General features: G+C 33.9%; 1 protein-coding gene across 2 annotated transcripts in view; it reads left to right on the top strand.

Annotated features, from left to right (window-relative positions):
• plppr2b (phospholipid phosphatase related 2b) overlaps positions 1-13,682 on the top strand; it is a 100,879-nt gene that overhangs the window by 78,721 nt on the left and 8,476 nt on the right. For both annotated transcript variants that reach the window (XM_056459469.1, XM_056459470.1), the window contains exons 4-5: positions 12,024-12,144; positions 12,791-13,041. In XM_056459469.1, the coding sequence (XP_056315444.1) occupies positions 12,024-12,144; positions 12,791-13,041 (372 nt within the window). The remainder of the gene's footprint in view (positions 1-12,023; positions 12,145-12,790; positions 13,042-13,682) is intronic.

The raw sequence follows: 13,682 nt of genomic DNA, 5'->3' as shown, positions 1-13,682 counted from the left end.
TAACTAGGTTAATCAGGTTAACTAGGCAGGTTAGGGTAATTAGGCAAGTTATTGCATAACGATGGTTTGTTCTGCAGACTATCGAGAAAAGAATATATAGCTTAAAGGGGCTAATAATTTTGAACTTAAAATTTAAAAAATAAATAAATAAAAAACTGCTTTTATTCTAGCTGAAATAAAACAAATATGTATACATATATGTATATATATATATATATATATATATATATATATATATATATATATATATATATATATATATATATATATATATTATCAGACATACTGTGAAAATTTCCTTGCTCTGTTAAACAGTTTGAGAAATATTTAAAAAAGAAAAAAAAATCAAAAAAAAAATCTGATTTCAACTGTATATACATATTTTGTATATAAAATTTGAGTCATTTCATTTATTTATGCTTTTGATTTGCATTATGGGACCTTGATCTTTCTTCTAACAACTTTTAACCTCGTAAAGTTTGAAAAATGAAAGATGTTCAACATCTGGATACAAATTCACTTCTGGCCATTTTGGGGTTGACAGTATGCTTAGTAGCGTAGTAGTAGATGGCAGTAGTAGCTTTTACTACTTTACTAGCAAGACATCTCATCCTTTTAAATGGAAACATGTCTCACCACCCTCTTTTGATGCATGGATAAAAATTATTTACTTGCACTGTAAAACCCAAAAAGTTAAGGTAACTCAAACCATTTGAGGAAACCGATTGCAACAAGTTCAAAAACTAATCCTAATGAGTTCTGTGAACTTAATCCATTTAAGTAAACGAAGCAATTTGAGCACAGTAAAACCCAATGAATGAAGACAACTCAAAACCACTGAGTACTGTAAAACCCAATAAGTTAAGGCAACTTAAACCGTTTGAGGAAACCGATTGCAACAAATCATTTGAGTTAAAAAAAATCTATATCAGTACTGTGAGACTTACTCCATTTAAGTTAAAGTAATGAGGAATTTAATTAACCCATTACCTTCAACACTGAGTTCAAAACTCTTTTCAAATGAGTAGAATTACTTTCAGTACATTTTGAGTTAAATACACTCATTTCATTTGATAAAGTTGACTGTTGGGTTGTACAGTGTGGAAAAAGTTAGACTATCACTTACTGGTTCTTTACAGACATTTGACCAGGTGCTTTTTAAAGATTATCTGCTGGCTAACTCTCTTGATTCTTAAGCTGAGCAATAATATATGAATACATTTTTAGTCATAATTTTCTTTTTTTAATTCTTCAATTCTCTTTATTTATTTATTTATTTTACTTGTTAATTTGACTTAATTATGTTTATTTAGTTTTTTCGATGGGAAGTTATAGGCTGAGAGAAGTATTTATTTGGGGTTAACAACATGAAAGGATAATTATAAAATGAATGTCGTAATTGATATTCCATCAATTACAGTAGAGGTAGAAAACCTAATAAAAGAAATTTGAAATAGAAAAGTTAGAAAAAATGACTTTTATTAGGATGTTTAATAGTTTAAAGGCATATATTGCCTTGGGTTGTGTTGTTTATTACGCTACAAAAACCTTGTAATAAACTGCCAGTGTTTACTGTTATTGCACAGACTTAATTCTCTATATATGACCTCTTAAACATTTTATCATTTCAAACTACTAAAATGTCAATAAAAGTCTCTTTAATGAACTGTAGAGTTGAATTTTAAACATCAAAAGTCGACAGAGCAGAGGTCAAAATCGTATAATGCAATTCACAACCATAAATAAACAAACAGAAAACACTTGTGAATCACTAAATATGGAAACTGTAAATTAACATATATATTTTACAGTGTAGCTACTGTCTTTAGGTAAATCTTAGCAGGTTTTTAACCCTCAAAGAAAGATTGTGCTGGTGCAAAATATGTTGTATTAAAGACTAGCAGGCCTAGAAAGTAGCAAACTGTTCTCTCTAGGAATGATGATCTTGCACCTTTTTTCAAACAGTTCCTTTAAGGTACATGAAGTGTACAATGAATTATTAACATTGTTCTGTTTCACTATAGACTGGACGGTATATTATGAGTGCTTAGTCTACCGAGAGAATTGGTTTAGCAGAAAAGAAGTGGGCCAGTGCCTGGGGCAGTGCACTGCGGGTGAAATGTCCAGTACTGATGGTGGTGTTATATCATCTGCTCTGCAAACCACGGTTATTTCTGCTGTAAAGCTGACTGATCATCACTGCATGGTGTGCTTTTGTGGATGGTCATCAGCATAGAGGAGTGCTGACCACCTGTTTAAGAAACTGACGTGGATCTATTTTCAAAATTGAGACTAATTACTCCTTGATTAACTGTGTGCATAATTTTAACAGGGCCATATGATATTTAAAAGGCATTTTTTTGTATGTTTAGTGTGGCAGAATAAGTTAACATGATTTACTGTGGAAAAAAACACTTTATTATCATTTTTATTATTATTAATTTTTGTATGTGTGTTTGTTTCTTCTTTTGAGTTTATAGTATTTATCTGTGTTTATTGAACTTATGATAGCAATATCTAATTACTGTAACTGACGCTGTTGGGGAGGGGAAGAGAAATAGGATGTTAAAAGAATGTTAAAATTTGAGTCATAAAAAAACAAGGCGACACCGTGGCTCAGTGGTTAGCACTGTCGACTCATAGCAAGAAGGTCGCTGGTTTGAGTCCCGGCTGGGCCAGTTGGCATTTCTGTGTGGAGTTTGCAAGTTCTATCTTGGCATGGGTTTCCTACTGATGAGCAAACTTTATTCCCAGTCTTTCTCAAACACTCTGATTTCATGTTTCTACAGTATGAAGCCCCTTCTTCTAAAAACTGCTCTGATTGGCCAGCTAACCCAGTGCATTGTGATTGGCCAAAAATCTCAAGTATTTGTCAGAAAATAACCCATTGTAACAAAATCAAAAATTTTGGCAATTCTTAAGCAATTGTAAACACAAACAGACATCATTTTTCTCTTAGCTGCTGGTGCTTTACTTGTTGATAGTGTATAATTTTATGCTTTCTCTTTTTACTCTGATTGCCTATTTGTTTGTCAATATCAAGGACTGTACCTTAAAATAAGGTTTGACCTAAACAATAATTCAGAAACTGTTTAATAGGGTATATGCGGAAGTATGCGGAAGGACTTTTAATTTGTCAGTTACCTGGGTCAAGCGTTTCAGTAAACTGTATTTAGTTTGAAAAATTGACACGTTTAAGGTCTGTTTTCTTTAAAAATCAGCAATCTCCACTGGCCGAGTGATATCCGATATAAAGTTGGTCTCAGATTGTACAAGAAGCACTGCATTAAATTACATTTTTCCCTGCCATGTCTTTACCCCAGTATATTCAATGGAGCTTTTGCGCTAGCCTGCTATTCTGACGGGCGTGTGCGTGTAAATGGCTTTTCATCTCGTTTTTCGCTTGAGCAACTAAATGAATGCCAAAGTCTATTTAATTGATTACGTTTAAATTACATTACAGCATCGATGCTCTAAAAGGAACTGTATAAAATGGAAAAAAAAGTCACATTTAACATTCACCGGAAGTTTAGAAGTTTATTAGTATGAGAAGAAGCACTAGCTCTGCATATACCCATATCTAATGTTACTCTAAACCAGACGTGCCTCCAGAATTGTGCAAATTTCACCCATTTATATGCAATATTCATCCTTCTGCTTATTTGCTTAGACGTGTGGCTATGTTTACCTTATTTTTATATTATTCACTGCATTTGTTTTAATGTGAATAAAAATCTGGATAAAACTACAGAGCAGAAACTGAGCTAAAAATAAGCTTCATTGACAGTATTCAGAGAAGGATGGACATTTTAAGAGTAAAACCTCACATTTTCAAGGCTTTTAAGGCTTCCAAAGCAATTGTAAACACAAATAGGCATCAGTTTTATCCGTTTGAATCTGAATTTTTTTACTTATGTCTTTGGAAGTATTACACTAACATTTCAAACTTTACTGTAGACATTTGTGAAAGTAATATCTGGATAAATCTGTTTCAGACAAAAATAAATCCCTTTCACATTAGGCTGCTTTGTAACCTTGCAGGTCTCATTGATTATATATGCTAACAGAAAAGGGCTAAGCATCAATTAGCATTAGCATTAGCACAGTGTTCAGACCAGGGGGCTTTTCAGTAGGTTCAGAGTCAGTGACATTTAGGTTATTTCTTTAGCGCTGTTCAGACAAGACTAGTTTTCCTAGTCAAGGTTATGGAAATTTTGCAGACAAAATTAATCAAACGCATTCGGGTCTTTTCTCACACAACCTTGCAGATGTTATCAGTTATATGCTAACAAAAAAGGGCTAAGCATCAGTTAGCATAAGCACAGTGTTTATGCTAGTGCCCCCTGGTCTTTTCAGTAGGATCAGAGTCACTGACATTTTGGTTATTTCTTTAGCACTGTTCTGTTTCCTAGACAAGCTTATGTAAATTTTGCAGACAAAACGAATCAAACGCATTAGGTTCTTTCCTTACACCACCTCAGTAAATAATCACAGAGCAAATCACCTGCTGTTTTCTGTGTATATGTGTCAGGCATTCTTTATAAAATGTAATGAATTTGCACAATGTCTGTCCTCGTTTAATTTAACCTTTGTCAAATGCCAGAATTACAGTAAATTTTCATGCACAAATCTTCTAGCTGCCTGCTGTACCTTCCTTATGGATTTAGACCCTTTTGCCAACTTTCTGGGTAAAATAACAGTTGGTGGTTCAAGTACTGCTGGCATCCCATCTGATGTAAAAAACCCATCCTGTCTTTGGTCAATCTTATGAGTTTAGACGTAATAGCTTTCCACATTCAGGATCCAGAAGTTGTATCCATTCCTTTTATTTACAGTATTTCAATATTAAGTCTCATGGCAAAATTACCAAAATCTCTGATGTTTTCAATGGTACAGTACATGTATCTGTTGATATCACAATTTTATCATAATCAGCATAAGCAAATGTAATCATCAAATTACAATAGAAGAACTACAATACCCATAACTGTGAATAAAAGACCCAATTATCTGTAAACATCAGTACAGTCAACCTAATGTGATAGTAAAATGTGGAGTTCTTTTAAGAGCTTTTTAGAATGGGTCCTATACCGTTTTTACAAGATGTAAAATAAGTTTTCTGTGTTTGTGTCTGTAAATAGCTCTTTTTTTAAAAAAAAAAAAAAAAAAAGCTGTATTATATAGTTAATATACTGTATAAATACTGTAAATATAGTTAATAGTGCTTCGTAAGTAAGATAGTTAGTATAAGTTAGTAGAGAAGACAAAATTATTACACCCTCCCGTCAAATTTGAATTCTTTTTCAAATATTTTCCATTTGATGTTTATTAGAGATTAATAGAGAACACATTTGTATACATATAATACTTTTAATAACTCCTTTCTAATTACTAATTTCTTTTGTCTTTGCAGTGATGACAGTTAATTATATAATTTTTAGAATTTTACTAATTATTTAATTACTTTGCAAGACACTATTCAGCTTAAAATGCTATTTAAAAATGTAACTAATTAGGTTAAGTTCAATTAATTAGGCAAGTCAGTGGTTTGTTCTGTGGCAAACTGAAAATAATTTCTTAGGGGATTTAAATATTTAAAAAATCAGAGGAGGACTAATTATTTTGTGTTCAACTTTGTATAGTGTGTATATCTTGAAAGAATTTGTTTGATAGATGGATAGATAGATAGATGGATGGATGGATGGATGGATGGATGGATGGATGGATGGATGGATGGATGGATGGATGGAAGGGTGGGTGGGTAGGTAGGTAGGTAGGTAGGTAGGTAGGTAGGTAGGTAGGTAGGTAGGTAGATAGATAGATAGATAGATAGATAGATAGATAGATAGATAGATAGATAGATAGATAGATAGATAGATAGATAGATAGATAGATAGATAGATAGATAGATAGATAGATAGATAGATAGATAGATAGATAGATAGATAGATAGATAGATAGATAGATTTGCATGCCTGTGTGTATTTACATATACTTAATAAATAAAACAGTACACACACACTTAAGTGGTGTCAAAACAAAATTTTATTTTGTATGTGATTAATCACAGTTATTTTTACCTAGCACTAATTATAATATTGATTTGATTATATGTTTTGAAGTGTTTTTTGAATCATGGGATAATTGAATTCGTATGTTCTTCAACCATCTGTCTGACTTCCATTGTGTACACCTGAAGCTTTCAGTGTCGCTAAGTGCCTGCACTTTTGGGTACTTTTCTTTTCCGCTAGATGTTTTTGATTTGACAGCATTTCCAGCCACGACAAACATCTCTGTCAACAATGTTCATGCGCTATATGATTTCCTCAGAAAACAGACAGATTTTCCATTAACTTAAGCTATCATCTCTCTTTCCTCTTTTTTTTTGGTGGTTTGGTTTTGCTATCGATCTTTCTCTCCATCTCTTTGCGCTTTGAACTCCTTGTCCCCGTCTTTTCCTCAGTCTGTCCCTCCCTCAAAGTATTCAGAGTCAGCAAAGCAGTTTCATCAATTAAACATGTAAGCACTTCACCTCAACAGCTTCCATTAATCCACTCTAAAGACCATGTTTTTGTGTCCTTTCTTGCTTCGGCTTCCAAAGGACAAGTTAAACATTGTGTCTTAATTCATATGAAGCGACACTGACAGCTCCCTCATGTCTGTTTAGCGAGGATGATGTTGCCTTGGGGGTTTGCTGTTAGCGCTGAACCATGAGAACATCTTGCTGTGTGTAGCAAATGCACCATGTAGCAAAATGCTTGCCAAGAATGTTACTGATCATATAATTGGGCCATTTTAGTTCAGATGAATTGAAAGGAGTTCAGTAAATAGGGCGGTTGTGTCATTATTTACTCACACAATAGCAGGTTTATTGTTTATTGAGTAAAAAAGTAATATATTTCTAAAAAATGAGCGTAATTTTAACTATAACCTGTTTAACATAACGTTTCCTTAATATATAAAGTTAATAACAGTAAATTGACTTTCTCAGAATTCCCTGCATGACACTTCACTTTGTATGCCTTTTCTGGACATTACTATGGTTCTTTTTAGTTTATGTTTTATTATAGGAATGTTTTACAGTACATTACAGTTTTATGTTACATCTAATGTTGATAAGTAATCTATTGCATTATTTTAATTTTATGTGTGTTATTGTGTGAATGAAACTGAGCGTATTTGTAAATATTTGTATGTTTCTCTGCTCCTGGGAAAAGTTGTTTGTCATGAGCTTTGGTTCATTATGAATTTCCCATCACCGCATGCTTATGGTTGTTTTTTTGTCTGTGTAACAAAGATTTGATGTGTAGATATTCGTACTTTAAAACACTGATGTATAATTCTATAAGTTAATGAAATACGGTAGTTTACCGTAAAATTTTGAAAATTCTTTTATGGTTTCTACCGTATTTTAATGGTAAAATTCTGGCAACCACAATTACCTTTTTTTTTTTCACTGTATTTTTTACAATGTAGTCTTAAAAATGGAAGAATACCACCACATACATACATACATTGCTTTCCTTCAAACAACTAAGTAACACATTTATTTAAACAGTGACTTGTGATTGCAATATGTAACTTTTTTCACTGTGAATAAATGATAATACAACTCAAAGTAATCACTTTAGTTTTATAATAGTTCATATATCAAACTTACCACCTTTTAAAAATGTAATTGCAACAAACTTTGTAATTTAAATAAGTAACGCTGTTATGTGTATTTCATAACTGCCCAGCTCTGATTGTAGAGAAAACATGTCAAATCCTCGTAAACCCATTTAGCTCTCCCATTTTCCGCACAAAAGGAAACATGATGGGAAGGAAGTGTCGATAAATCTTTTTGATGTTCATAGAAATAAAGTCAGATTTTCATCAAAGAAAATGTTTAGACTTTCGCTAGCCAATGTGGTTCAGTGCATCATTTGTTGATTGTAAGATTAACAAATAATAACTTCTAGTTGATCATTTGGAAAAGTGGAAGGTAGATTAGGTACTTCAGCCTCCACATCAAAGTTCCTGAAAGCAAAGAAGGTCAAGGTGCTCCAGGATTGGCCAGTCCAGTCACCATGTATGAACATTATTGAGCATGCCTGGGGTAAGATGAAGGCATTGAAGATGAATCCAAAGAATCTTGATGAACTCTGGGAGTCCTGCAAGAATGCTTTCTTTGCCATTCCTGATGACTTTATTAATAAGTTATTTGAGTTTCTGCAGAGATGTATGGATGCAGTCCTCCAAGCTCATGGGAGTCATACACAATATTCATTCAATATTCACATTATTTATTCTATACTGTACATTATTTCTGTTAAGTGGCAAGACTTTTGTCCGAGCAAAGTCAGACCTTACTGTCCTGAAATAATTAAAAAGTCAAAGCATGATCATATTTTATTTTGGTAAAATAAGCGTAATCTAGAGGCCTTTGCCTTTCCTATAAGCCACTTCTGATACCAAATGATCAACTAGACGTCAAGTTATTATTTGCTGTTCCTAAAACTTGGATAGGGGACAAGACTTTTGTCAGGCAGTGTACAATATGCTAAAACCTAAAATAAATATAGAGAGAATACTATTTGAAACCAGTATGAGGATAATCATATCAGTTTGGAGAGACATGAGGACGAATAAATGACATAAATATAACTATTTATGAATGCTTTATTCACTCTATACTCAGAGAAAAAAAGAAATACTAAAAAAACCAGCCCTAATGTGTCCGCGAATGTGAACTCTAAAAAGTGCTTTTTGAGCTCCTTTAAAGTTCGACACTTGTGCTTTCAGCGACCTCCCAATGTTTTATGTATTTGCGTGTGACAGTTTTCCGAGAGTTTTGAAACTCTTGAGAGCAGATGTGTTATAATCGCGATGTGCGTTAAGGATTTGAAAGCATAATGGATGCCAGTATCAGTACGGCTTCAACACCGCAGCTTCAGAGCACTCCAATATGTCAAGGATGTTCTAGTGAAATATTCATTCTCTCTCTCTCTTTCTCTTCCTCTGTCTGTCTAATTTCACCTTTTCTATTATATATGCAATACAAGAGCCCTCAAACGCCACAATGTGCCCCACAAAATATCAGTGTCACTAAACATTTGAAGGTTACTTAGAAATTCAGGCTTTTATGTGTCTGAATAATTTCCATTTTTCCCTTGTAGTGAGAGCGGCATTTGTGAACTCATAAAAATTAGGCATTAGACAGAGGATGAACAGTGCATAATAGCAGGCACGCATTGACCTGGATCTCCATGTCTGTTGAGGTTAAACAGTTTAAAGACTTTTCGTTTAGGTTAAGTAACACTTAAAAAGATGTCTCATTGGGAGATTCAGCACCACACTTCTGCTTTCTGAGATAACACGCACACCTTTCACAAGTGTAACTAACTCAGACACTGAACGCCATGGCAAACTGTGCCTCGCTAAATGTAGTAGTGTTTTGCTTGTCTGCTTCTGCGTTGAAGAGAGCATTTTCTGCTTTAGTCTTGATGGTTTGTTTCTTGACATTGATATAATTTGTTTTGAATGCATCAAATGCAATTGCTGTATATGTAATCTATGTAATATGCAAAACATCATTTACTCATTTTATTCATACTCATTTTATTACTTATAATGTTCAAGACATTGATATTAATAATAAAGCTACTTTTGTGCCTTTATTAGCTTTTTTCTCGCCTATTTACTGGTTTAAAAATCTTAAATTATTCCATCTCCACCTGCTGGTGAAAAAGCAGCTGGCGATCTTCAATCTGCAATCTATTGCTTTTCCTGCAGTTCCCGGATGTAATGTCGAATTTGAACTAAAATAAAATGAACTGAAAATTACCTTTTGAATATTATACATCGTATTTTTAAAGGGTATTGAATACTTTGTAAGTAAAATCTGGTAATTGAATATGAATTGTTGAATTTATTAGTCTGAAAACGTGTTTGAAATATTTTTAGTTGAAATATTCACAGCTTAAATTAACAGCTTTGTTTAATTTTAGGACCTAAAAATAGAAACCCTGCAATGCAAGTCATTAAAATGCAAGCACTTGTTAATTCTGTGTATTTTTTTTTTTTTCAGTTTGTGCTATTCAGTTTGTGCTTTTTAATTCAAAACTTTTGCCATTGATTTTGTTCCAAACCTGCCTGCCCAGTCAAGTTTGTTTTTGTTCCCGTTTTGTTTTATTTTTATTACTAATAAACCCATTTGAGTTCCTGCTCTTGAGTCCTTGTCCTTCCCTTTCCCAAAACGTGACAATACATTAACTAATGGACCATTCTTTGAAAGTGTTACTAAAACAAATAGCTTCACTGCTATATTACTAATGAAAAGAGAATCAATTGGCACAAGAAACATGCAAGAAACATAGAACATGTCACGAAATTACACCTTAACACTTACTGATAATGCGTGCATGATGCACGCGCTGCACGGCCAAATACAGTGAATCAGTTTAGGCTACCAGTGGGCTATAAATAGCCGGCCGGATGACGAGCTAATTCAAGGCTACGCTCAGACTATGAAAATAGCATATATTTAAAAGCCCAAACACCTTATATGCGATTGACTTTCCTTACTTGAAGGAATACCATACATATCACAAGGTATTTTGCCAAAAAAAAAGACAGGTAAGCAAATTTAAGGTTTTTTGGGCTAGAGATGGGTTACACATAGCCGGACTAGATTGGGTCTATACTTCACAGAGAAACTGAAACTACGTCTATTACTTGCAGGAACCTCATAATTGTTATTGACCTTTCTTGCATGACGAAGTATCATACGTATCACAAGTTTTATTTAGCAGAAAAACAACATGCAACCAAATTTTGGGTTATTCGGGCTAAAATTGGGTTACACGTAGCCGGGCTAGATCTGGTCTACACTTTACCTAGCCGGTGAAATGACGGCTATTGCTTGCTGGGATGCTAAAAAAAAACGTAATATCATAAAGATGACTCCTAAAAACTGTCATTAGAATTGTCACAGTTAATCTTATAATATCAGATTGACAAATAAACTTATGATGCATGTATTTATGAATTAATAATGTAAGTGTACACAGTATTTCTGATGGCTAATCCTCATGGCTTCCTCAAAATGATTGTCAAAACTGATAAAAGTTAACCATTTACACTCTAAATATTATGTTTGCTGTTGGTTCAAACTACTTATTTAAAATGAGCTGAAACTACACAATTCTTGAATTTTTGGGGGGACAACTTAATTGTTTTATGTTCAATCCACTTAAATTTGTTTAAAAAGAAACATAAAAACTTAATTCCTTCATGTTATCCCAACACAAAAATCAATTGTGTGGAACCCAAAATGTTTTACAGTGTACACCAGCTTTTTCATGCTGTTTTATGTTCAACCTATTTAAATTTGTAATAAACTAATAAGTTAACTTAATTTCTTTATGTTGTACCAACACAAAAAATCAATTGTATGGAACCAAGAATTTTTACAGTGTACACCAGCTTTAATCTATGGTGCATTTAATTAACTCCATAAAAAATTGTGAAATGAATAGTTCTGTCCTTAAAATCTGAGCCGAGCTAGAAGCTATTACTCTACAAACATACACCTCTGACATCACCACACTATTATTGGCTAAAATAAAGCTTATTGCTTTATTTTACACTAGAGTTAAACAATATATATATATAATCTTTTCTTTATAGTTGCCCCTTCAGTTAGCGTGTGGTGTTGCTTTCCCATCTGTGTGGATTCATCTTTTATGAATGCCGTCTCATTATAGTGCATATTGAACATATTTCTAACATGTCTCAGCTGTGATGCTGGATTTGTCACTTATATATTCATGGGATTGAAAATGAGATGTTATCGTTATGGTAAATTTCTCGTAAACCCTTGAATTGAAACACGAGCAAATCTTGACAATGACAAATGCTGCCTCATATGTTTGCCAATCGGTTTAATCAGTTTAAGGAAAATAAATATTGCGGTTCCCCCAAGCGCTGTTCTCAGTAAGCCGTATGCACCTGAGAAATCTCATTTGTGTATGTGTGTGTAGATTCTGCTGGGAGAGCTGGCATCTTTCTTCACTAAACCTGAGGCCTCGCAGGAGAAGACAATAGTTACGGCTGACTGCTGCTATTTCAACCCGCTGCTCAGACGCATCGTCCGCTTCCTCGGTAAGCGATCCTTCTTCATTCTTAGAGTTTGTATTCATGCTGTTGATCTTTTGGACTCTCAGCATACAACTTTTGCTATCCTGTTATGTTTCAAATCATTTTGCCATGATGACTGTAAATAATATATTACTAGATATTTTTTAAGATGCTAATATTCAGCTTAAACTGACATTTAAAGGCTTAACTAGGTTAATTAGTCAAGTTAGAGTAACTAGGCAAGTCATTGTATAACGACGGGTTGTTCTAAAGACAATCAAAAAATATATATTGCATAAGGGGGCTGGTAATGTTGATGCTTTAAAAAAAATATTTTATTCTAGCTGAAATAAAACAAATAAGACTTTCTCCAGAAGAAAAAAATGTTATGGGAAATACTGTGAAAAATTCCTTGCTCACTTAAACATCATTTAAAAAATACTTGAAAAAGAAAATAACAGGGGGTGATTAATTTTGACAACTGTATGTATTTAAATGTGAACGTATTCACTGACAGTCAAGATGATTGGAAATTAAATTCAGCAGTTGTTATCCAAGTATAAAATACCTTACAATTTCCCAACTGACCAATCATAATCAAGTATTCCAGAGAATCGAGTACAGTAGTAATATGAGATAATCAAATCCCTCCTCTTCCTCCTGTTCTCAGGTGTTTATTCCTTTGGCCTCTTCACCACCACCATCTTTGCCAACGCAGGGCAGGTAGTGACAGGAAACCAGACGCCTCACTTCCTGTCTACATGTCGGCCGAACTACACAGCACTGGGCTGTCATTCTCCAATGCAGTACATCACAGAGCGCCGCGCCTGTACCGGCAACCCGTACCTCATCGCCTCCGCACGCAAATCCTTCCCATCGAAGGACTCAGCGCTCAGCATGTACTCGGCCGTCTACACGGTGGTGAGTTCATCCAGGACAAGATCTCAGAGAGAAATCACTGTCATTCTGTGCTCTGATTGAGTCATGAGAGATGACAGAGCGCCTTACTCCTCTAGATCCTGCAAAATGATGACGATTCAGAATATTCGGCTGATGCTGACCAGCATATCTGAATGCTCAGCATAACCTGTGTTTTGGATTCTCATCAAATCCCTTAGACATTTTTTTATGTTTCTGAAAGAAATTTATACTGTAGGTCTATAAATCTATGTCTATAATCAATTGACATCAAAACGATTAGCATTTTTGATGTGCTTTTTGACATCGCTTTGAAATTAAAAGGGTGGTACACAGTGTATTTTTAAGGCTTGATTGTGTTTATAAGATGCAAAGCAATGTGTGCTCATGCTTCACTTGTCGAATTATTTAGTTATTTTTTATTGTTTAATGTTATTTTTTTATATATCTTACTTTGATTATATACAGCTACTCCGCTAACATAAAAACAATTGTCATATTTATTAGTTGATCTAAAAAAGACCGCCCTCAAGAGGCTCTGATTGGTCAGCTAACATAATGTGCTGAGATTCGCAGATCGGCTCAACGTCACTAGGAAAAGTGTTGTGCTTTTGTGCTGTGTAAACACTGTCAGTCAGAGTAGC

The sequence above is a fragment of the Danio aesculapii genome, chromosome 6 (assembly GCF_903798145.1).
Source record: "Danio aesculapii chromosome 6, fDanAes4.1, whole genome shotgun sequence".
NCBI lineage: Eukaryota > Metazoa > Chordata > Actinopteri > Cypriniformes > Danionidae > Danio > Danio aesculapii.
Note: the sequence above shows the minus strand (reverse complement) of the source record. Positions and strands in the feature narration are given on the sequence as shown.